General features: G+C 58.1%; 7 protein-coding genes across 7 annotated transcripts; 4 read left to right on the forward strand and 3 right to left on the reverse strand.

The window, feature by feature from the left end:
* Positions 1 to 572: 572 nt before the first annotated feature.
* On the forward strand, positions 573 to 4,206 carry IUM83_09932 (CRM1 C terminal Exportin 1-like protein; the record flags this gene model as incomplete). Its single annotated transcript, XM_067934407.1, has 6 exons — positions 573 to 791; positions 863 to 955; positions 1,045 to 1,329; positions 1,404 to 3,470; positions 3,550 to 3,810; positions 3,901 to 4,206. 6 exons carry the CDS (start codon positions 573 to 575, stop codon positions 4,204 to 4,206), a joined length of 3,231 nt encoding a protein of 1,076 aa, XP_067793329.1.
* A 294-nt stretch (positions 4,207 to 4,500) lies between these two features.
* IUM83_09933 (RWD domain-containing protein 1) lies at positions 4,501 to 8,177 on the forward strand (the record flags this gene model as incomplete). Its single annotated transcript, XM_067934408.1, has 4 exons — positions 4,501 to 5,326; positions 7,442 to 7,684; positions 7,765 to 7,797; positions 7,873 to 8,177. The coding sequence occupies 4 exons, from the start codon at positions 4,501 to 4,503 to the stop codon at positions 8,175 to 8,177; spliced, it is 1,407 nt and encodes a 468-aa protein (XP_067793271.1).
* Positions 8,178 to 8,787: 610 nt separating this feature from the next.
* Positions 8,788 to 9,180, reverse strand: IUM83_09934 (uncharacterized protein; the record flags this gene model as incomplete). The annotated part of the gene is made up of 1 exon (XM_067934409.1): positions 8,788 to 9,180. The coding sequence occupies one exon, from the start codon at positions 9,178 to 9,180 to the stop codon at positions 8,788 to 8,790; it is 393 nt and encodes a 130-aa protein (XP_067793247.1).
* A 2,384-nt stretch (positions 9,181 to 11,564) lies between these two features.
* On the reverse strand, positions 11,565 to 13,844 carry IUM83_09935 (Cilia- and flagella-associated protein 52; the record flags this gene model as incomplete). The annotated part of the gene is made up of 2 exons (XM_067934410.1): positions 11,565 to 13,663; positions 13,730 to 13,844. 2 exons carry the CDS (start codon positions 13,842 to 13,844, stop codon positions 11,565 to 11,567), a joined length of 2,214 nt encoding a protein of 737 aa, XP_067793330.1.
* Positions 13,845 to 13,922: 78 nt separating this feature from the next.
* On the reverse strand, positions 13,923 to 15,579 carry IUM83_09936 (DEAD/DEAH box RNA helicase; the record flags this gene model as incomplete). The annotated part of the gene is made up of 3 exons (XM_067934411.1): positions 13,923 to 14,540; positions 14,610 to 14,693; positions 14,848 to 15,579. 3 exons carry the CDS (start codon positions 15,577 to 15,579, stop codon positions 13,923 to 13,925), a joined length of 1,434 nt encoding a protein of 477 aa, XP_067793433.1.
* A 2,675-nt stretch (positions 15,580 to 18,254) lies between these two features.
* Positions 18,255 to 18,695, forward strand: IUM83_09937 (uncharacterized protein; the record flags this gene model as incomplete). Its single annotated transcript, XM_067934412.1, has 1 exon — positions 18,255 to 18,695. One exon carries the CDS (start codon positions 18,255 to 18,257, stop codon positions 18,693 to 18,695), a length of 441 nt encoding a protein of 146 aa, XP_067793248.1.
* A 2,553-nt stretch (positions 18,696 to 21,248) lies between these two features.
* IUM83_09938 (uncharacterized protein) lies at positions 21,249 to 21,641 on the forward strand (the record flags this gene model as incomplete). The annotated part of the gene is made up of 1 exon (XM_067934413.1): positions 21,249 to 21,641. The coding sequence occupies one exon, from the start codon at positions 21,249 to 21,251 to the stop codon at positions 21,639 to 21,641; it is 393 nt and encodes a 130-aa protein (XP_067793275.1).
* Positions 21,642 to 22,915: the final 1,274 nt, after the last annotated feature.

Genomic DNA, 22,915 nt, shown 5'->3' on the forward strand with positions numbered 1-22,915 from the left:
TTGGCAGGTCGTTCAGGTGTCACACACGGGTTAGTGTGGCGCACACCACCTGCTGGTGCCATTCATTCGCAAGCATAACATTCAGCCTATCAGAAGCTTCGTTGAACACACTTTCGACCAATGACCGCGCGAGAGCTAAGATTCCGGCTTCCAGAGCTCAGAGGCACAAAACAAAGCGCAAGCGGCGAAGCTTCGGTGCGTTGCGGCGGCTCCCCGCGCCTCCCCTGGGCCCTTGCGCGCCCCCAGCCGCGTTCTAACCCGTCGGCGAGAAGTGTCTGCGTGTGTGCGTGCAACAGCGGCGAGCGGATCTCCATCGCGGCGGCTTTAGCGTCGATTCGACGAGGAAAAGGTGCGAGATCGCGGGAAAATGCGCTGTTGCAGCGCTAAACGCAGCCTTCCTGCCGCTTTTCCGGCGCTGCAGCAGCTGCAACACGTGCTCTAGCCCCTGGCAGTGGATGCCGCGCAGTTGCGGCGACTGTAGCGTCGCTGGCTCGGGAGATGGAGGCACTCACTTTTACTGCCCCGTGACTGCTGCTAATTAGGAGTAAACCAGGGGCTAAAAGCGAGGCAAGATGGAGGCAGTCGGTCAGAAGCTGCTGGACTTCTCGCAGCCCTTCGACGTGGCGGCGCTGGACCAGGTCGTGCAGTGCATGAACGACCCCAAGAGCCCGCACCAGCGCGTGGCCAACCAGATCATGGTGGCGCTGCAGGAGCACCAGGACTCGTGGACGCGCGCCTCCGACATCCTGGAGCAGTCCAGCAGCATCCAGACCAAGTTCTTCGGGCTGCAGGTGCGCGGCGGCCAGTGGGCGGTGCAATAAACAGTGACGGGGGCTAACGCACACTCGTGTGTCATTTCCAGATCTTGGAAGACGCGATCCGGTACCGCTGGAAGATCCTGCCCAAGGACCAGCGCGAGGGCATCAAGAGCTACATCGTCGGCAAGCTGCTGTCGGTGCGTGGGGGTGCTGTGGGGAGTTATTTGGTGTAGGTGGGAGGGTTTCTGAGTATTGATGTTTTTTTTTTATTTTTTATTGCTCGCAGATGTCGTCGGACGAGTCGACGCTGCACAGCCAGCGCATGTTCGTGAACAAGATGGACCTGGTGCTCGTGCAGGTGCTGAAGCACGAGTGGCCGCAGAACTGGCCGTCGTTCATCACGGACATCGTCAACTCGAGCAAGACGTCGGAGATCTTGTGCGAAAACAACATGACCATCCTCAAGCTGCTGAGCGAGGAAGTGTTCGACTTCTCCAAGGACCAGCTCACGGAGCAGAAGACCAAGACGCTGAAGGAAAGCCTCAACCACGAGTTCACGCAGATTTTCCAGGTACGGCGTGATACAAGGGATAATTCAGCTGCTTGGCTTGGACATACTGACGCTTTGTCATTGCGCATTTGCAGCTCTGTGAGTTCGTGCTGAACAAGTCGACACACGTTCCGCTGCTCCAGATTACGCTTCAGACGTTGCTTCGTTTCCTGAGTTGGATTCCGCTTGGCTTCATCTTTGAGACGGACCTCATCAAAATCCTTGTCACAAAATTCCTGGCGACTGGCGTGTTCCGCAACGATACCATCAGTTGTTTGAGTGAGATCGCGCAGTTGCGTGATGTCCCGGAGCAGTACAACAATGTGTACGTGCAGCTGTACATGGGTGTCCTGAACGAGGTGGGCAAGATCCTGCCGCCCGGCAATTCGTTCACGCCATTCTGGGAGCAGGACGAGGTGTATGTTCAGCGTTTAAGTATTTTCTTCACGAGTTTCTTCCGGTACCACATTCAAGTTATTGAGCGACCGATCACTGCTCCCGGCGATGAAGCCCACCAGGCTCTGCTGGCGGGTTTCACGTACCTTGTGTGCATTGCTGAGGTGGACGACGACAGCATTTTCAAGATCTGCTTGGACTACTGGCACTTCTTCACGCGTGATCTGTACACGGTGGACCAGAACCAGATGAACCCGCTTGCGGGCTTCCAGAACCAGTCTCGCAGTCGGCGTGAGCTTGTGTCGCCCGTGATGAACCGTGTCCGTCACGTGATGATCTCGAAGATGGTGAAGCCGTCGGAAGTGCTGATCGTCGAAGATGAGAATGGCGAAATTGTGCGTGAGACGACTAAGGACACGGAGGCACTATCGCAGTATAAGACGATGCACGAGACGCTCGTGTATCTCACGCACTTGAACTACGATGACACGGAGACGATCATGCTGGAAAAGCTTACGGCTCAGGTTGAGGGTACGGAATGGTCATGGAACAACCTGAACACGCTTTGCTGGGCTATCGGTTCGATTTCTGGTGCGATGAGCGAAGAGAACGAGAAGCGTTTCTTGGTTACGGTGATCAAGGATCTGCTCGGACTGTGTGAGATGAAGCGCGGTAAGGACAACAAGGCTGTGGTCGCTTCTAACATTATGTACGTCGTTGGTCAGTACCCGCGATTCCTGCGCGCTCACTGGAAGTTCCTACGCACTGTTGTCAACAAGCTGTTCGAGTTCATGCACGAGCTTCACCCCGGTGTGCAGGACATGGCATGCGATACCTTCCTTAAGATCTCCCAGAAGTGCCGACGCAAATTCGTTGTTCTTCAGAGCGGCGAGAGCCGTCCGTTTGTGGAAGAGCTTCTGGAGGAGCTGCCTCGTATCGTTTCAGACCTGGAAACGCACCAGGTTCACACGTTCTACGAGGCTGTGGCGTCCATGCTTGCTGCCGAGAACGATGCTGGCCGAAAGGAAGTGCTCCTTGGTCGCTTGATGAACCTCCCCAACGAGGCCTGGAAGTCTATTATGTCCCAAGCATCGCAGGATGTGAACATTCTGTACGATAGCCGGGGTATTAAGGAGATTGTGAAAATCATTCGTACGAACGTGAGGGTGTGCAAGGCAATTGGACCCAATGGCTTCAACTCACAGATGGGCTACATCTTCCAGGACATGCTGAACGTGTACGTGGCATATACGCAACGCATCGCTGCGATGGTAGAACAGGGTGGAGAAATTGCTGTGAAGACCTCGGAGGTGCGGTCATTGCGTAGTGCCAAGAAGGAGAGTTTGCGTCTGATGGACGCGTTTGTGGAGCACACTGCGGGCGACGACTCATCTCGGCAATTCGTGGCTACCCACTTCCTGCCCAAACTTTTGGAGACGATCCTTGCAGACTACCAGAACACAACGCCTACGGCGAAGGAGTCAGAGGTGCTGAGCTTGCTGGCAACTAGTATCAACAAGCTCAAGAACATCATTGCGCCCACTGTGCCGATGATTCTCGAGGCTGTGTTTGAGTGCACCCTGCAGATGATTACCAAGAACTTTGAGGACTTCCCGGAGCACCGTGTGAACTTCTTCAAGCTGCTGCAGGCTGTGAATGACTTTTGCTTCGAGGCGCTGTTCAGCATCCCCCAGGAGCACCAGAAGCTGGTCGTGGACTCGATCATCTGGGCCTTCAAGCACACGGAGCGCAATGTCGCCGACACGGTACGAGTTGTATTAGCATATACATTTGTTGTGAATGTGGTTTACTGACTTTTTGTGGCTATTTTTTATGCTACAATAGGGTCTCGCGACGCTGTTTGCGCTGCTGTTGAATATCCAGGAGAATCCGCAGATCGCCGCCGGTTTCTACCGTTCGTTCTACCTCCTGCTGCTGCAAGACATCCTGGCCGTGCTGACCGACCGCCTGCACAAATTCGGCTTCAAGCTGCACGCGGCGATCTTGCGTCACATGTTTGCGATCGTGGAGAGCAACCATGTGGCTGTGCCTCTGTGGGAGTCGGTGCCCAACGCGGGCCCGGTGCCGCCTGGTCAGACGAACTCGGTGCGCAGTGTGTTGTTTTCTCGAACTCGACCCATTTACGGCTCGTTGTCCTGACTGTCGTTCTACTTGGTTTGCGTTTCTTTTTTGCAGGCGTTCCTCAAGGACTACGTGGCCAACCTGATCGGCTCGTCGTTCCCGAACCTGTCGCGCGCGCAGGTGGTGGAGTTCGTGGTCGGCTGCTTCGACATGTCCAAGGACCTGCCGACGTTCAAGAAGCACCTGCGCGACTTCCTCGTGAACATCAAGGAGTTCGCGGGCGAGGACAACGCCGAGCTGTTCCTGGAGGAGAACCTGGCGCGGACGCAGCTGCAGGAGAAGCAGGACATGGCCGCGAAGCTGGCGGTTCCCGGCCTGGTGAACCCGAACGAGCGTCCGGACGAGATGGCCGACCTGTAGGCCGGAACAACAGCATGCAGAGAGATGCAGGCGGCCTCAAAACTGACCAACTACGTTGCAAAATTGAACATGACTGGTGCACAAAATTTGGTCCCCTCGGACGACTTGACTTCACTATTGACTCGGAAATACACGGAGTGCCTAAAAAATTACTGGTCAAGTGCCGAAATATCACTAATCGGTAACAAAATGTGACAACGCCATCCCAACCACTTGCCGCCACTATGTGCGAGCCCTTGTAATAAAGCCACAAACGTCGGCGCCCGCCATTATTTGGACCGAAACCGCATCAGGATGAGGCGGCCGAGAGGCAGCCAGACACTCTTGGCCGACAGGGACCCGCGCCGGCGGCAGGCGCAGGGCCTCTCCACCATGTCGGCGCGCAAGTCCGCGCCCGTCTCTGCCGGCGGCGTGAACGCGCGCCGCATCGAGCAGCGGCGGCTGGCGGCCGAGCGCAAAGCGGACGAAGAAGACGAGGACTATGTGGACGAAGAAGAAGAAGAAGAAGAAGAAGAAGAAGAAGAGGAAGAGGAGAAGCAGCCCAGCAACCAGTGCGGGAACCCGTTCTGCTCGCAGCTGCTGGCCAATCGCTACGCGCGCTTCTGCGAGGACAAGCCCATGTGCCAGCGCTACCGGGCGCTCAAGCTGCAGTGCCTGGCCAACGCGCAGGCGGAGGAGGACGAGGAGGACACGCGGCCGCTGGCCCTCGTGCTAAAGAAGAAGAAGGAGAAGGAGAAGGAGAAGAAGAAGGAGGAGCAGCCCTTTGCCATCCCCAGGAGGAAGAAGGCCGAGGGCAAGAGGAGGCTGAGTCTAAACGCCGCTGCGTCTCCTGTTGAGCAGCGGAGAGGGAGCAACTCCAGTAGTCCTGGGGAGAATGAGAGGGCTGCTTTGAAGAAGAAGAGGGAGATGGAGAAGCAGCTGGAGGAGAAGAGACAGAGGAAGAGGCTGAAGAGAGGCGGGGAGGCGGCCGAAAGCAACGGCACCACGTCCATGTCGGCCACCAGCAACTCGCCCAGTGTGCAGGGTTCGTCCGTCTCCTCGGACGAGGAGTTTGTGTCGCTGGCGGATGAACTGAAGAAGAGGATACGTCCGCGGACGCGGCGGCCTCCGACAGAAGCAGGTAGCGACGCTGAAGCTGCGGCGGCAGGCGCGAAAAAGCGTCGACTTAGTCGACATGCTAGTGCGGATGACGTTTTGTCGCGCTCGGCGGCGTCATCGCCGGTTAGTGCTGCCGCCGCCGCAGCAGCATCAGGCTCAAACTGGAAAATCCCTCGGGCAAAGCCTGCGAAAACGACGACGCCAGCGCAGGCGATCAGGAGGAAGATGAACGTGGATCTGGTGCCGCTTGGCGTCACGAACCAGGCCAATATCACTGGAGGAGGGCGTTATGTACAAAATGGAAATCGATCGACAGCGCCGTCGCTGAGACCCTCCGGCCTTCGACAAAGACCACCAACCAAGTTTTCTTCACCCGCACCAGCCACCACAGCTTCCGCCACTCCACCAGTTGCATCGTCAAGACCCGCACAAACCACACGCCTGTCGGCCCCAGCACCTCCACAAGCACCGACACAACCTCCGTCACTGCCACCGTTGCCCCCACAAGCTCCGCCGCTGCCCCCTCCGGTGCCTCGACCAAATGTGCCTGCTCAAATAGTGACGCCCTCAGCGACAATATCCAACTCTGTGCCATCTACTTCCGGAGGAACAACTACAGCTACATCCGCAGCAGCAACTGGAGCTTCTGGAATAAAGCGGATTTCGGCTTCCGCCTATCGAAAACATAAGATGGGCAATGAGCGGCAGCCTCTCGAGCGGGGAGACCAGCTGCCGTCGCGATCATCGTCGCTGGAGCGCTCAAGTACTGACGAACGTGCTCCAGCATATCCAGCCGCATCTTCGGGTTACGCAAGCAGGCCACCCGAGTACCGTCGAAGTGACAGTGCGCCATTGTCATCGTCGTCGTCTGCTGTTTCTGTGTCGAGATCTAGAGATACGGGTGGCAATGTAGATCCACGTCGGCAATATTCACACACCGAGGAACAATTTCGACGCCAGCAACCACAGTACGAAAGTGATGGCGGGCGAATGGAGTATCAAGACAGGTCTGCAAGCCGTGGTGAATTCGTGGGAAATGGCAGCTATGCATCAGGGTCAGAGCAATGGGAAAAGCGCAACTATCCACCACCCCGTGATCCTTATCCGCCCCGCCACCAGGAGTCTTCTGCATTTGTCACTAGCAATGGTCGTGATGGTGGTGGCTACGACTACCCAATGGATAACCTCGTCAGCCCCGCATCATCTCCACCCGATCAGTCGTACAGGAGAGAAACTCAGCGTGAAGGTCTTCCGCTTCTACCACGTGCACCGAGTCCTCGCCGAAGTGAGCTGGAGCGCGACCGACGGACATCGGAGTTTGACGACGTTGATGCGGACTTGCCGACATTTTCATATCATGAAACGTTTCTGCCCCAGTTGCTGTCAGTATTTATTCACAAGTTCCCCCACACGTTGGATGCTATATCTAATGTGACGAAGAAGCCGCGCAAGATGAACTGGTATATCAAGTACATCGAGCGAATTGAGCGGCTATGCCAACCGTATGATCTCCGTGTTAAGTTTGAGGGCACAAAAGCTGTGGTGACGGTGCGTGGACGTGAGTGGTTAGCGTTGCAGGGTACGTCAACGGTGACCTTGCACATGGATGTCCTTAAAAGTTTGAAGGCTGAAGCCCTTACGTGGCGAAGGCTGTATGATGAGATGGATAAGGCTCTTGAACATTACAGGGGTATATATGGAGATCAAGCAAACGAGAGCTATACGTTTCTTCGCGCGTGGAATGAGTTAAAGAGCCCGGGAAATTATATCACGTTGCCAAGACAGGCAAATTACTTCTGTGGCGCACGACTTCATCACTGGAATTTTGTGGTCGGGAAGGTAGAGATCGGGAGCGGCAGCCATGAGGAGAAGCGAGAAGCTTTCCGTTTGGCTACTATCAGTGCGCTAGATTTCCTGCTGAATGCGGGCCGAGGCAGCCGACGTACCAGTCGTCCAAGCGAGGTAAAGCGTGAACGAGCCTCAGAGGCGGCTCAGCTTAGCGAGAGGGGGCAACATCGAAGCTCAAGCCGGGAGTCATCCATCAGCAATAGGGTGCCCGAGCGTGGAGGTGGGGCTTCTACTGAAGCACTACATACTCCTGGAACAGCGTCTACTGCTGCTGCTGCTGCACGACTAGCACCTGTGGAGTCGTCGGCATCTGCCAGGCAACCACGCGGTGTCGACTCAACAACTCCCATTGAACCACACTCTACTGCCGATCAACCAACCACTATAACGGAACCATCTTCTCCCGTCGGCGTGGAACGCACCGAGAAGGAACCCGCTGCAGCTGTCATCCCGACTACTGATTCAAGCATCAGTAACGCGGTGGCAGATCCTTCAGAGCAGAGCGACGCGGGTGAGGAAATGAGCATCAGCGGTACGAGCTTGTATGGTTTTGTGTCGCCAAATTCTGTGTCGTTTACTAATTTGCGTGCTAAACTTCTTCCAACGACATAGATGTCAGCGACGTAGGTGCCATAACTCCAGCCGGTTCGCCCCGCCTATCGACGACAAACTCTTCAGGCATACCGCTTACTACGTCTGGATTTGTTGCCGCCGCCATAGATCCTACGACCAGCATGCCAGCGTCTTCTCCTGTCCCGAAAGCGACAAATTCCAGTAGTATCGCGAAGGAGTCTGCCCCGGCACTGCTGCCCTCATCTGTTTCAAGTGGTATTGCAGCCAAGCTCGCTGCTGCAATGGGCATCTCCACTACATCGAGCACCCAACCGACGGTTAAAGCGACGATGCCCTCACGCCGGTGCATGATGTGCGAGATGATTCGAATGCGAAAGCCGGACGGAGAGCGGTGCCTGCGCTGCCAGCAAAAGGATGTCCCAGCAAATGGGATGCTCGGCGCGAATCCGTGAGCGGCGGCAACAAGAATAATTATTGTGGTGGTTCAAGCACCACTCATTATAGATGGCAAGATGCTGAACGTCCTCTTGACAGATGATGCTCGACGCAAAGTAACAGCTTTTTCGCGTGAGCACCACATCGAGACGTGCGCGGCGTGAAGGCCGCTAGTAATTTATTTAACCGCATGAGCAATGCTCAAGTGTCGAAGAAGAAGAAGTACAAGGTGCAGTTGGTTGTGATGATTGTGGCTCGAACAACTGAGCCAACGACAGAAAGCAAAAGATGCGATTCAAGTGTAGCGTCCTATCGTGAACACACACATACCATAAACAAACAAACGCGAGCGGCGTCGCGAATGAGACCAAAAATTATGAGCGAGCTGATTTTCGAGTGCGAGCACGCACTGTTCACTGCCTACATCGACGAGATAGTTGTCATCGCTTCATCCAAGGTGGAAAACACCGCAGATGCCAAGTCAAACCAGAGCATTTGTGCATCTGAATTCATTTATTTTAGCCGCAAGCGCTGCGGCAGGAGAATACACTTTCAATAGCTAACTTATACTTGTACAATGCCCCAGCGGCGGGGTGTCTGCGTGCCTTGTGTGCTTGTGCGGCGTGCTCACTGCAGCGCGCGCTTGGCCACAAGAGCCTGGCGCGGCAACCGCAGGCCGAACTTGGCCATGTTCTTGCGCTTGCGCAGCTCGATGAGCCGGCGCGAGACCTGCGCCACGCGCGCGCGCAGCGTCTGCTCGTCCAGGTAGCTCTCGCGCGAGGCCGCGGCCTCGAAGAGGAGGCGCTCCACCTTGAGCGCCAGCGTGAAGGTCTTGGCGTACCAGTTGGTGTTCTGCTCCACGTGCGTGAGCACCACGTGCGGCCGGTGGTTGCGCAGCATGCGGTCGATGTTGACCACGTTCTTCCAGCGCTGCGTGCGCAGGTCCTGGCCGATCTGCAGCCACGAGCCGTCGAAGTAGCGCACGTCCGCGTGCGTCGGCGCGTTCACCGCGATGCTCATGGTTGGGTGGCTGTCCGTGTGTGAGAGAGTAGCTCCGAGCTTGGGGATTTTTGGTGTCGAGACGCTCGCGGTGGGATCCACACCCGCGTGCAGGCTCAGTCAGCTCAGCGAGAGAAATTGGGGAATGCCAGCTTGGCGTCGGCCAAGTCTAGCTGCAAGCAGCCGTGTCAAAGGAGCTCATGGCGCTGTTATAGCGCTATTATTCGTGCCTCTGCGCCGAGGTCGCATCGTTTCTGGCGCGACTCGCCCATTGGCCGGCGCCGCCGACTGCACCGAGCTTCCGCGTGCGTGTCTACCGCAGTGAAGGCGCGCGAAGGCCCGAACTGGCTCAGGGGGGATGGCGTGTTAAAAGCGACCAGCGTCCGTCGAGGCGGTCCCACGAGCTGCTGCTTCGCCTCGGCGAACGGTCTGCGACAGCAAGGGCAGCAACGCGGCTCGAGGCGTTTACGTGGTCGCTGCTCCTACCTAGCATGCAGGCAACAGCGAGCGGCGAACGTGGCCAACGTGGCTCGCAGTATTGCAGCAGCAGCATCTGGCCGCGACCCAGTCCTACCCGTCTCCACGTTCGTAGGTTATATGCGGCGCGAGGACCGAAGTCGCATTTCTTACAGCGAGCGGAGCGGCGGCTATCCTGCCTTGCGATGACCAGCCAGCGCTCCATATAAACTACCGAGAGGGGCACTATAGCAGCTTGCAGTGCCCTGATGCGGCAGCAAAGACGACCGATGCCGCCAGCCAGCGTCAACGTTGGGCTCACTGCGAGAACGCAGTCCTGGGCCCCAGCCCCCGCCGAATCAGGGCGAATAGAGTTTCCTGCGCGCGTTGCTACTGCGCGGTGGGCTGGGGACGATTGCGTCCCCATTCACGGCGCCTCGCAGCGCTGCTTGGATGCCGCAGGCTCAAAAAGGCAACTTCTAGTTGAAGTGCGGGCGTTTCAGTCGCGAGCCGCTTTTTCAGGAAACGGCTTCCCGAATTTTCGTTTGGCCCTTTTGCAGGTTTTCAACCGCTTTGAGATTGCGGGCACGCAGGCACGGCCACGCAGGATTTGCATGCCCTGATCTTCGGCCCAGAGTCCGCGTTTGGCCGCGGTCGATCGTTCCTCGGAATCCGAGACTGGGGACGCCGCAGCATTCGCGCACTGCACCTCGACCCAAGTCGAGGTGTTGTAAGGCTGCCGCGGTCGATTGGTCCGCTGCAGTAGGTACAACATGTATGCGACCTCCGGCACAGAGCAGTGAACTGTTCACCGAACAGCTCCGATAGCGTAATACTCTCCGCGTGAGCACAGGGCAGTGCTGCTGCAGGAAGACAACCACATCAAGCTGGCCGGAAGTCTTTGGGGGAGAAAATCGCTGCATCGTTGTCCGTTGCCATTTACGTTGATCCACTCGAGCTCTGCTGTCGAGTTAAACGCTCGCTGCCGAGCAAGCAGGCAGGCAGGCAGGCAGTCGTTTGGTCGCTGACCTGCAGCACCGTTCGAGGATCCAGCTTTCTCTCGATCCGCCAAAGACACGCACGTCTGGAGAACGCGTGTCTACCCTCGAGTCCGGATGCTGCAAGCGCCCTCTGCGATGGTGCTGAGATTTTCTTGCCTCGAGGCACTGGCTGCACAGCCTGGAACCTGGAACTGGCCGCCGTTCCCGTTGAAAGAACTTCGCCCTTGTTGGTTGGAAGGGGGCCGCGACCACTTCCTGCCTGCTGGTTGCTGTCACGCCCGGCGGAAACACACGTGCCATCGCTGGCCGAGGCAACGCAATCCACGTGTGCAGGTTCCATTAGCCTGGAAGTGCCAGTCTGGCATCGGTGCTGCAATGCCGGCGCTGTTCCACCGCGTTCGGTCAAGTGCTACCGACGGCATTTGCTAAGCGGGTCCTGGTCTTGGTATCCCGTTCGTCCGAAGCAGGCTCTGCTCTGCTCTGCGCTGAAGTGTTGAGTTGCAGTGACTGGAGTGGTGCTTGACAAACGATGGCTTGGCTAGGCACTGGCTAATCAATTTAGGAGTTGTTGCCGTTCGTCGACATCTTGCACCGTCAGGCTGACGGCGTCAGCACTCGTTGCGAGCCCATTATCGTTTGATGCGCAATGGGGAGTCGGAATACAGCGCACCGATTCAATGCGACGGGTAATCCTTTTTACTGTTTAGTCGAAGGCGCTACAGGATACCAGTGCAGCAGCAAGCGAGATCAACCTTGACCTCAGTCGTTTTGATTGACATGGTATCAGATCCTTTTGGCAATACACCAATACGTGAGAAACACACAGTTCCTTGTCACTAAACGAATCGAATCAAAGGCAACAAATGTTGGTATTGGCAATAACTTCCTCAGTTATCGAGGCCTAGCATGCGGTTGAAAGCGAATGAACAGCGAATGCGCGGGCAAAGATTATCCACGTGCTTGCTCCAGCAAGTCGCCCATTTCCCAGATCATAATGGCCCCTTCGGAGCCGACCGTGACGATCTCCTTGCGGTCTGGCGAAATCTTCACGGCGTTGATGGCTTCGCTGTGGCCTCGGCCGATGGCCACGGTCTCACCGTTGTCGTAATGCCAGAGTTTGAGCATACCGTCGCGCCCACCCGTGGCAAACAGCGTCCCGCTGTGCTCGATGTCCATGGCCAGCATCTCAAGTTCTGCGGCCTCCTCGAGGAAGCGGATTGCCTCGCCATCATAAGCGTCGAAATACGTGATCCGTCGGTCGGAGCCGCACGTGAGCAGTTGACTTTCGTCGGGGTGGTAGAGCACACGACGGAATACGGTGGAGGCAAACATGGCTTGGGTGCGCACGAAGGTCTCAAGGTTCCACACGATGCAAGACCCGTCTGAAGACGCGCTCACGCACGCGGTGCAGTCTTGCACCACTTGGATAGCATTCACCGGGCCGCGGTGCTCTTTCAGAGACGCCTCCATGGTCTGTCGAGATGGAGTAATGCGCCACACTCGCACACGACCATCCTTACCACCGGTGAGCAGTCTCCATTCGGGCGCTGAAGACGACGAAGACGAAGATGCGGACGACGAGAAAGACGACGGAGTGCACACAGCAATCGCCGTCACTGCTTCGTTGTGGGCGTCCTGGATGACGAACTTGAGTTTGCCGCTCTCCGGGTAGAAGGCACGCACTTTGCCGTCGTCCCAGCCGCTAACCACAAGTCCTCCGTCGCGTGTGAGCTCTACACAGTTGCAAACAAGGTTGGGTACTTGCACGCGCAGAATCTCCTGACAACGCCGGGCATTCCAGATACGAATGTCGGTTTTGGCGCACGTGAGGAACAAGTGCGAGTTGTCCGTCGGGCTGCGTGTGGCCGAGCTAGGGAAGACGACGTCGTTGATGCTGCCATAGTGGCAGGTGGATCGAAGAGCCACGCGTAGTCCTGTACCGCTAGGAGCAGCACTTCCCGGACGATTAGAGGCGTTGTTGGAGCGTGAGCCGCTGCCATTGGAGCTGGGATCATCGGCGAGCTGGAATTGATACATGTTGGAGTGGTTCGTTCCTGCGTAGAAGTCGCCGTGCTTTCCTTCACTGAGTGCCGTAATGCCGCCCATAAGCTTCTCCATACAAGCTGTTGCAATAGGCTGAGTCTTCGATCCGTCCGAAGCCGCGCTTGCAGGACCGAGCTTCAGCACTGCAAGATTTCCATCACCCGCACCAATCAAGACAAAGCGACGGTTCTCCTCGTTGTCATGTACGAGCAGGGTCACTACACCCTGACTGAACCGCTCCTTGGTGGTGCGGCTGTATCGCGGCTTGTGAGTTCCTACGGGTGGGAACAGACAGTTGGGGTTGGTGAGGTCGCAGTCGAGCAAAATCTCGAGCAAGTCGCCGGTCTTGGTGCCGCAGTAAGCCACTTTGTCGTCTGGAGACACACCGATGCACGTCACGATACGCTTGAGGTTGCCCAGGTTGGCACGCAGCGCGTGGAACTTGCGGTTTTTGATTTCCACGCGCCAGACTGTGATCATGTAGTTTCCACCGGTGACCAGCAGCTCATCGTTAGCCTCGCGGTTGAAAGCAGTGACCACAAGCGTCGAGTCATCCCCGGACGGCGTGCCACAAATGGGCTCACCGTTCGCCATGTTCCAGCAGACAAGTGCATTGTCGTCCTGGCCACCCACCGTGAACAGATAACTGTCTTTCGCTGAGAAGGACAACGCCTGCACTTTGCCCATGTGCAGCACGAGGCGGAAGGCTACAAAGTTATCGCCATGATCACCGTCTCCGCCGTCCGCCGACGCTGACAGCCGCTTGGTAGCTTCAGCAAGGTCCCAAACGATAACTGGGGCCTTGTTACCACGACTCTTACTCTGCTGCCCGGACGCGAGCTTCGAGCCGTCATTGGAGATCGCCAAACACGTGATCACATCTGTGTGGCCGCGAAGGAAGCTCTGCGTGTTGCGCTTGATATCCTTGACCACAACGGCGAGTCCGAGCGAGTAGATGAGGTACTTGCCGTCCGTCGTGTAGATGAGCGTATCGGGGTATGTGCCTAAGCAACAAAACAACATCAGTCGCAGTAAACGACGGAGCAGTAGCTGGTAGATCGCGTTCCTACCATTGTACCCGATGACTCGGCGCAGCTTAAGTTCCCTGGTGTCCGCCATGGCAATGGAGCTGGCGCCTCGACCGGAGTTGCAGGCGAAAGTGATCTTGGTGCCACGAGGCGACAAGGCAGGGGTTTCGCAGCGAGCGAGGGGACGCAGTCACGGAATGGCAGATACATACTCTATTCAGGGGCGCTCGCTAGCCTAGTAGTCGCTGCTGCTGGGGCGCAGAGCCTTCTTGAACTTCTTGCGGAGGCTGCGCTTCCGGCTGAAGGCGTTCTGCAGCGTGGACGACCCGGCCTCGCGGATCTTGTCCAGCACAAGGTTGTTTTCGGAAGACTCGATGCTGGTGACGGTGCCGGACGTGCCTGCACGCCCGGTGCGGCCAATGCGATGCAGGTAGCTCACGACGTCGCTGGCGAACTCGAACTGGACGACATGGGACACCTTCGTGGTGTCTAGTCCGCGCGCGGCAATGTCCGTGCAGATGACGACGAGGTCCTTGTCGGCATCGGCTTCGCTGTCGAGGCGCTTCAGGAGCTGCTGACGCTGGGGACGGTCCACCTCCTTGTGAAATAATGCGCAGTTCGTCATACCCTTCTCATTCTGCAGGTAGACGAAAAGCGCGTCGGCGCTCGCAATGGAGTTCGTGAAGACCAGTGTCTTCTCACTTGCTGACGCTCCTGCCTCGTCGGTGGATGTCAAGATTTGGTACAGGAGCTCGCAACGCGCGTGCTGCTCGTCCATAAAGTCACCACTTGCCATAAAATCTTGCAAGTTACGGGCGCGCAGTGTCAGCTTCGGCAGAGTGCGGTGGAAGCCCTACCAAATCCAATGCAAGAGTTAGTTACCATCGAAAAGCATGCCAATACGTACATCTTGGATTTCTACCTCAGTAATAGCAAAGACAGTGGACGGGAACTTGTAGTCGATGTAGTGGCGCACCGAACGCTTGCCGTAGTCGGGAATCGTGGCGTAAAAATCACACAAAGGGAATGCACCACACACACACACACGAGCCACCTCACGGGGGGTTAAGGAGAACAGCATCATAGCAGCAATACACGCAAACATGCAACATTTTCCATCTACACAAGAGGAACGGTGAAGAGGATATTGCACTGAAGACGGTCTGGGTGCGGTCCTCGGAGAAGTCGTCGTCGCCGAACTCTCTGTCCTTGAACCCAGCGTCCGTGCAGTTGTTGAGCTCGGCGCGTAGCAGCGGCTGATTGCGGATCGTGGCGAGGATCTGCTTGGTCTCCTTCTCGAAGCCGCCGCTGAGCAGCATGTCGGCCTCGTCGACGACCACCATCTGCGTGAAGGCGAAGTCTTTGGGCTTGGTGGCGCGCAGCAGTGCGCTGGGCGTGGCGAACACTAGAGGGCAGGCGCGACTACCGTGCTGCCCCAGCGTTTGCCTCGAGGACGACAAGCTCACGGCAAGCCGCGCGAGCTCCGGGTCCACCTGGTGCAGCACGGCGGCCAGTTGCCGCACCAATTCCTGCGACGTGGTGAGCACCAGCGCGGCCGGAAGGCGCATCTCGCTTGGCGGCAGCGGGTTTCGGCGGAGCTGCTCCACCACCGGCAAGAGGAAGGCGAGCGACTTGCCGCCGCCCGTCTCGGCGGCCACCACCACGTCCTCGCCCGCCAGAATGGGCGGAATGGCCTTGCACTGGGCAGAGGTGGGGGACGTGAGACCCAGCTGCGTCAATCGGTCGGACAGCGCGCGGCTGAGCCCCAGCGAGTGGAACAAGCGGGCGGCGGGCTGCGAAGCGGCATGGAGCTGCTGCTGTGCGAAGATGGCGCCCGGGCGTGCCGTGCGGGCGGCGCGCGCGACCTGGAGGCGTTGACGCAGCGGCAGCATGACTGTGCGATCTGAGACTGTTGGTTTGACTGGCCAAACTGAACCCTCTGAAAAGTGATGCGACGAATCAGGTTAAGGAGGGATCGGAGGTGTTCCACTTTTGGTCAAATGGTGGACATCTGTGTATCGGTCGTTGTCTTAACTTGAAATAGTATATGCTATACGTTTCGCTTGTCAGAGTGGCAGCAGTTGAGTCGTTGCGTTCGATATCCTCACGATATCCTCACAGTCAAAACATGGCAACGGGTTGGGAGGAAGGCGCTCTCGGACGAGCAACACGGGCTGGAGCGCCGACCTTAGCTTGTCGGCTAGTTTGCGTGCTGCTCACCCGGTGAGCAGGGCTCCGTTTTTAGCGATATTTTACTTCTGCAAGACGTCGCATAGAGCCACCGGCGCGCCTTCAATGTGCTATGCTTGCTTCGCTGAGCAGCTCGCCGACAGCCTCCAGCGCCGCTTCGCTCGACGCTTCGTACGGGTTCTGCGCGGCAGCACTGGAGCACGCGGCGGAGCTGCTTCGCAAGTCGCTGCCACCCAGCGCCCGCAAATCGCGCGCCTACGATCAGCCTCGCGAGCCGAAGAGCAGCGCAGGGCCCGTTATTCGCAGCAGCGTTGTGAGACGCGGAGTGTCTATAACGGCTGCGGGTGGACGCGTGATGCCCCGGCGTCTTTGCCGACCCGCGATCGGGCGCTATAGGCGATGGATGGCGCGCCCGAACGCCAGATTTTCGGGTCTGGGCGCCGCCGCGGGTGAGCATGCAAGGCCAGCGGCCCCTGCGCGCTGCAAAGGCGCGGAAATCGGCTTTCGGAGGGGGCTGGCGAGCGATCTTGGCGGGGTGTACGTGCGGCAAGTTGAAGCGGAGCGCCAAAGACGCGGGCGAGTCAAGCGGCGCCGGAGGCATAGGTGAGGGCTGCCGCAGCGTGTCTTTGCTGGTAGCGCATGCTTTGCTGCGCGGGGCTTCGCTCAGGTTCGTCAGTGCGGGCGACTGCTGCCACCGGGCGGACTCCGTTGGCGCCACCGATCGCGCTCTCGGCGCTGCCTGGCTTGCTCCTGTAGGCGCACATGATCGAGGCTGGCAACGGCCGTAGCCGGCGATAGAAGCTGCGCTGGCGACAGCGAGCTCGCACTATTTACGGGGTGCTGCGGCTCGGGGAGCAGCACCAACCTCAGCCAGCCGGCAGCATGCTCAACTCAGCAGCGCCACCGTTGAAGTTGCCGTTTGCCCCGCTTGAAGCCGCAGTCTTACTGTACTGGCCGGCATCCAGCAAAAGCAACAGGTTTCTCCCTGCACTTTGGTGATCAGGCAGCCAGACACGCGCGCGTTGGATTAGCAGGTATTGGTATCGCCAAGCAACAGGCCGCGCCGCTCTTTGCGGCCTCGCTTCAACTGCGGCGATCTTCCAGCAGAGGCTTCGGGCAGCGCCTGGATCAGTCTCCGCCGTAGTCGCACGTAAAACCGAAGGGCGTTCGTCTAAATCGCGGGCGCGCAGCAGATGTGAAGGATTGGGCCGCGTTTTGCGATGCATTTGCTCTGGCGAGTCAAAATTGGCCGACATTTTAGCTGTCTGGACAGCGACTGGCCAGTGAGGAGTTCGAGGAGGCAAGTACGCCATGCCTTAGCGTGTGAGCACGACGTTGCCGAAGCTATCGCCTTCCGCTTCGGCTTCAGACCTCGCACAGATTGCCGCTGCCCAGACTGTCAGACGAGTGTCATCTCGAGGCTTTCGGCCATTTTTACACTTTCGATCTCCGTTTTACAGTGTGGACACCCTGAATAATCTTATCGCATCGCGATTTGGGGTCATCAGCAGAGTGTATGTCAATACAGCTCGAGCATCACAGCAAGAGCTTCCAGCTGAGCCTAGGCATTGCCTGGGGCAAGGGCAAAGGGGCTGACCTGCTGGAACGGGGAAGTCCGACCGAGGACTATCCCCGTTTCTGAGCAGCGCTAGCAGGCTGGCCAAGACTTTTCTCCGCAAAGCGGACGAGTTGTTCGGTGCCATCGACACCACGATTGCAGCACTCGGCGCTGGTCTATCATACATGTAGCGCGCTAGAGGCACGGTCCGCTGCGCCGAGCCGGTGTACCCATGTCGAATGCGCCGCCGAGACGGTCGTTCCTGAAGATCGCGGTGCGGGATTTGCGAGCTTCGGCTTGCTTCGGCGATGAACGCAGGCCTAGAGAGCAATCCAAAGCCCGCGGTGGCGGCGTCGCAGACAGAAGTTAACCGCGCTGAGCGCAATGCAATCGGCCGTCGTCGGGTCTCCTCACGCGGGCGCAAAGGTTCGCTTTTAGGGCAACTTGGCGCTGTTAAACGACGCGCGCAATTCGGAGCCTAATTTGAAGACCATTTCGTCACTGCGTTTTTTTTGCGTCAAAGAACCTACCCTCCGTTAAATGGGCGGGGTCGCATGGTCGCACCTCCCGCAGCAGAGCCACGAAATCGCTGAGGACGCGTCGCAGGTTTTCTAGCGCGCGCCAAACTTCAAAAATACGTTTCCGCATTTCTAGCTCAGGACGCGCCAAGCGCGGGGCTCACTATCGATTTTGCCCAATTCTGGAGATAACAAAAAGCGCCTAACAGAAAGCGCCGTTGCCGTCGAGTCACTTTTCGATTCGACCTTTGCGACCCGCACCCCACCCTCAATCCACTCCGTCACCACGGCGTCCGCCAACATGATCAACCGCCCGGGTCTCCCGGGCCTCCAGCGTTTTCCGCTGAGCACCGGCACTCCCGCCATGGCCGCGGTGGTTCCGCCTGCCGTGTCCACGGCCTGCGCCGCCGTCTCCGCCAACGGAAGCGGAGACTGGCGCCTCAGCAGCGACGACGAGCTGCGTCGCCTGCGCTCTAACTACGCGATCGTGATCGAGCGCATGCTGCGCAATCACCAGCCGCACGACGTGCTGAACCACGTGCCCGAAAACACGGACTGGCGCTCCAAGACCTTCAAGCTCGCGCTCAAGATAGAGCGCCTCATGTTCAAGGCCGCCAAGTCGCGCGCCGACTACCTCAACGAACACACACTGCACCACCGCGTGAAGATCCTGTGCCGCTACCTGGTGCGCATCCGCATGCGCAAGAACGCCATGGTCGAGGGGATCACCAAGAGGTGCTAGGCTAGACCCCCCCCCCATCTCGAGTCGGTTCGCCGCCATTTTGTCCAGGACCCCGTTTCAGGTTCCAACCCGAGCGACACGCCTAGCCGGTGTCGACGGTTTTCGACGCTGCCCCGGTAGTGTCGCGGGTATGTCGCGTTGAGTCAGTCCGATGCAAGCCGTCGCAGCAGGGCGCCCTCGAGTCGTCGGCTAGCACAGGTCAACAGGCCTGTACACGTCGCATGGAACCACATAGTGGCTCGCAGCGGTGACCCCCGACGCGGAAGCAGCAAGCACGTAGCATAGCTTGCTGGTATTTACGCTATACAATAATTAGGTTAAGAACTATAATTTATAACCTCCCCATTTGAACATCCTCTTGGTTGAATGAACACATGTATCTGAAGGTGCGAGTGGAGGTTGTGCGGGTGCTTGGGTCGGGGAGCATAGCGGATGCGATTGTTGAGGAAGGTGATGGCGAAGGAGATGGCGTCGTTAAACGGGCAACCATCAGTCACGCATAATGGGCTGCAAGTGAAGTCGGTCCTGTGTAAGGAGCAACTCTCCAAGCAATCCGTTTTGTCAACAAAGGTAGGCCGTCATCCTGCACTACGTCTACACTGCGCCTGCGAAGCCGTTCCTACCATCACTGCAACTCAACACTTCAGCGCAGAGCAGATCCTTCTTCGGACGAACGGAATGGCAAGACCAGGACCCGCTTAGCAAAAGCCGTCGGCAGCACTTGACCGAACGCGGCGGAACAGCATTGCAGCACCGATGCCAGACTGGCACTTCCAGGCTAATGCAATTTGCACACGTGGATTGCGTTGCCTCGACCAGCGATGGCACGTGTGTTTCCGCCGGGCGCGACAGCAACCAGCAGGCAGGAAGTGGCCTTCCAACAAGGGCGAAGTTCTTTCAACGGGAACGGCGGCCAGTTCCAGGTTCCAGGCTGTGCAGCCAGTGCCTCGAGGCAAGAAAATCTCAGCACCATCGCAGAGGGCGCTTGCAGCATCCGGACTCGAGGGTAGACACGCGTTCTCCAGACGTGCGTGTCTTTGGCGGATCGAGAGAAAGCTGGATCCTCGAACGGTGCTGCAGGTCAGCGACCAAACGACTGCCTGCCTGCCTGCCTGCTTGCTCGGCAGCGAGCGTTTAACTCGACAGCAGAGCTCGAGTGGATCAGCGTAAATGGCAACGGACAACGATGCAGCGGTGCTTTCCCCCCAAAGACTTCCGGCCAGCTTGATGTGGTTGTCTTCCTGCAGCAGCACTGCCATGCTCTGAGCAGTGCTCACGCTGAGAGTATTACGCTATCGGAGCTGTTCGGTGAACAGTTCACTGCTCTGTGCCGGAGGTCGCATACATGTTGCACCTACTGCAGCGGACCAATCGACCGCGGCAGCCTTACAACACCTCGACTTGGGTCGAGGTGCAGTGCGCGAATGCTGCGGCGTCCCCAGTCTCGGATTCCGAGGAACGATCGACCGCGGCCAAACGCGGACTCTGGGCCGAAGATCAGGGCATGCAAATCCAGCGTGGCCGTGCCTGCGTGCCCGCAATCTCAAAGCGGTTGAAAACCTGCAAAAGGGCCAAACGAAACTTCGGGAAGCCGTTTCCTGAAAAAGCGGCTCGCGACTGAAACGCCCGCACTTCAACTAGAAGTTGCCTTTTTGAGCCTGCGGCATCCAAGCAGCGCTGCGAGGCGCCGTGAATGGGGACGCAATCGTCCCCAGCCCACCGCGCAGTAGCAACACGCGCAGGAAACTCTATTCGCCCTGATTCGGCGGGGGCTGGGACCCAGGACTGCGTTCTCGCAGTGAGCCCAACGTTAACGCTGGCTGGCGGCATCGGTCGTCTTTGCTGCCGCATCAGGGCACTGCAAGCTGCTATAGCGCCCTCTCGGTAGTTTATATGGAGCGCTGGCTGGTCATCGCAAGGCAGGATAGCCGCCGCTCCGCTCGCTGTAAGAAATGCGACTTCGGTCCCCGCGCCGCATATAACCTACGAACGCGGAGACAATGGGTAGGACCGGGTCGCGGCCAGATGCTGCTGCTGCAATACTGCGAGCCACATTGGCCAAGTTCGCCGCTCGCTGTTGCCTGCATGCTGGGGGCAGCGACCACTTAAATGCCTCGAGCCGCGTTGCTGCCCTTGCTGTCGCAGACCGTTCGCCGAGGCGAAGCAGCAGCTCGTGGGACCGCCTCGACGGACGCTGGTCGCTTTTAACACGCCATCCCCCCTGAGCCAGTTCGGGCCTTCGCGCGCCTTCACTGCGGTAGACACGCACGCGGAAGCTCGGTGCAGTCGGCGGCGCCGGCCAATGGGCGAGTCGCGCCAGAAACGATGCGACCTCGGCGCAGAGGCACGAATAATAGCGCTATAACAGCGCCATGAGCTCCTTTGACACGGCTGCTTGCAGCTAGACTTGGCCGACGCCAAGCTGGCATTCCCCAATTTCTCTCGCTGAGCTGACTGAGCCTGCACGCGGGTGTGGATCCCACCGCGAGCGTCTCGACACCAAAAATCCCCAAGCTCGGAGCTACTCTCTCACACACGGACAGCCACCCAACCATGAGCATCGCGGTGAACGCGCCGACGCACGCGGACGTGCGCTACTTCGACGGCTCGTGGCTGCAGATCGGCCAGGACCTGCGCACGCAGCGCTGGAAGAACGTGGTCAACATCGACCGCATGCTGCGCAACCACCGGCCGCACGTGGTGCTCACGCACGTGGAGCAGAACACCAACTGGTACGCCAAGACCTTCACGCTGGCGCTCAAGGTGGAGCGCCTCCTCTTCGAGGCCGCGGCCTCGCGCGAGAGCTACCTGGACGAGCAGACGCTGCGCGCGCGCGTGGCGCAGGTCTCGCGCCGGCTCATCGAGCTGCGCAAGCGCAAGAACATGGCCAAGTTCGGCCTGCGGTTGCCGCGCCAGGCTCTTGTGGCCAAGCGCGCGCTGCAGTGAGCACGCCGCACAAGCACACAAGGCACGCAGACACCCCGCCGCTGGGGCATTGTACAAGTATAAGTTAGCTATTGAAAGTGTATTCTCCTGCCGCAGCGCTTGCGGCTAAAATAAATGAATTCAGAAGCACAAATGCTCTGGTTTGGCTTGATATTGTATTATAACCAAGGTGTACGACGTCGTCTGTCGAGCAAGTGAGAGTGCACAAATGCCAATTTTCTGACAGCACAGGGATCGAATCCAGGGCCTTGTCGCGATTTCGCCGCACACGCGTAGCGTTCCATGCAGAGGCACTCTGCTTGGAGCTCCTCCCCGAAACGTCCTCGGCAAACGAGGACACCGTCGGTTTAACGCCTACAACTTGCGTCGCGAGCGAATATATGGGTTATGTGGAACGCTGCAGTTGGGAAGCGCTCTTGCTCGCTACGACACGGCATGGGATCCAAGAGCGGCGACTACGGCTGTCAGGGCTTCCACGCCCGGCTCCGACGAAGAAGACTGCTGGCAGCAAGTTGGTCCAGCTCCGTGGAGATTGATAGTGAGGGGGGATGGGACGGAATAGTGCAATTCGTGGCAGATACCGTGTAATAGAATGGTGATAGTGGTAATTACAGAGAGTTAGCCTGCCATTTACGTCGTTGCGTCGTTATTTACTTCAATTTGCGCCCTATCCCTCGCTATCCCTGCTTGAAGCCACCATGAGCGCGTCGCCTCACAGCAGAACATGGCCAAAACCTGCGAGCACTGCTTGGATTTTCTCCTAGGGGCCCATGTCCATAGCGCACAGTCTCGTTTAGGGAGCTGCAATCTGGATTTTAGCGGCCTGGCAAGTGGGAAATAGCGCGGCGACTACTGCAACCCAACCAGCAGAGTAACCTCCAGCCTTCAGCAACAGCAAAATGCCAGATGAGCTTGCCGCGCACTGGAAGAACGAAGAGGTGCAACCTTGTCTCTGGTTGCCAGTCGGCGCTCGGCTCAGGGCGAGCCTGCCTGCTGCTCGGGTAGATCACCGCGAAACGGTGCTCTGAGCGACGATTTGTCGAGAGAAGAGCCGGGAATTAGCTCATGAGCGTTTAACCAGAATTTTACGGACCAATCGCGAGCCCCGCGGTAAAGATATGAGACTTTCGCGCCGCACGGACGTGCAGCTCCGTTCGTGTCTACCTCCACGTAGAGGAATTTGTATGGGTGTAATGGAAATGCGTTCATGGGGCTTTCCAGCCAGCCTAGGGCCACGAGGAGGAATCCCCCCTCGTACACTCTGGGTTTGGCCC

This window comes from Phytophthora cinnamomi, assembly GCF_018691715.1.
Source record: "Phytophthora cinnamomi strain GKB4 chromosome Unknown Contig29, whole genome shotgun sequence".
NCBI lineage: Eukaryota > Oomycota > Peronosporomycetes > Peronosporales > Peronosporaceae > Phytophthora > Phytophthora cinnamomi.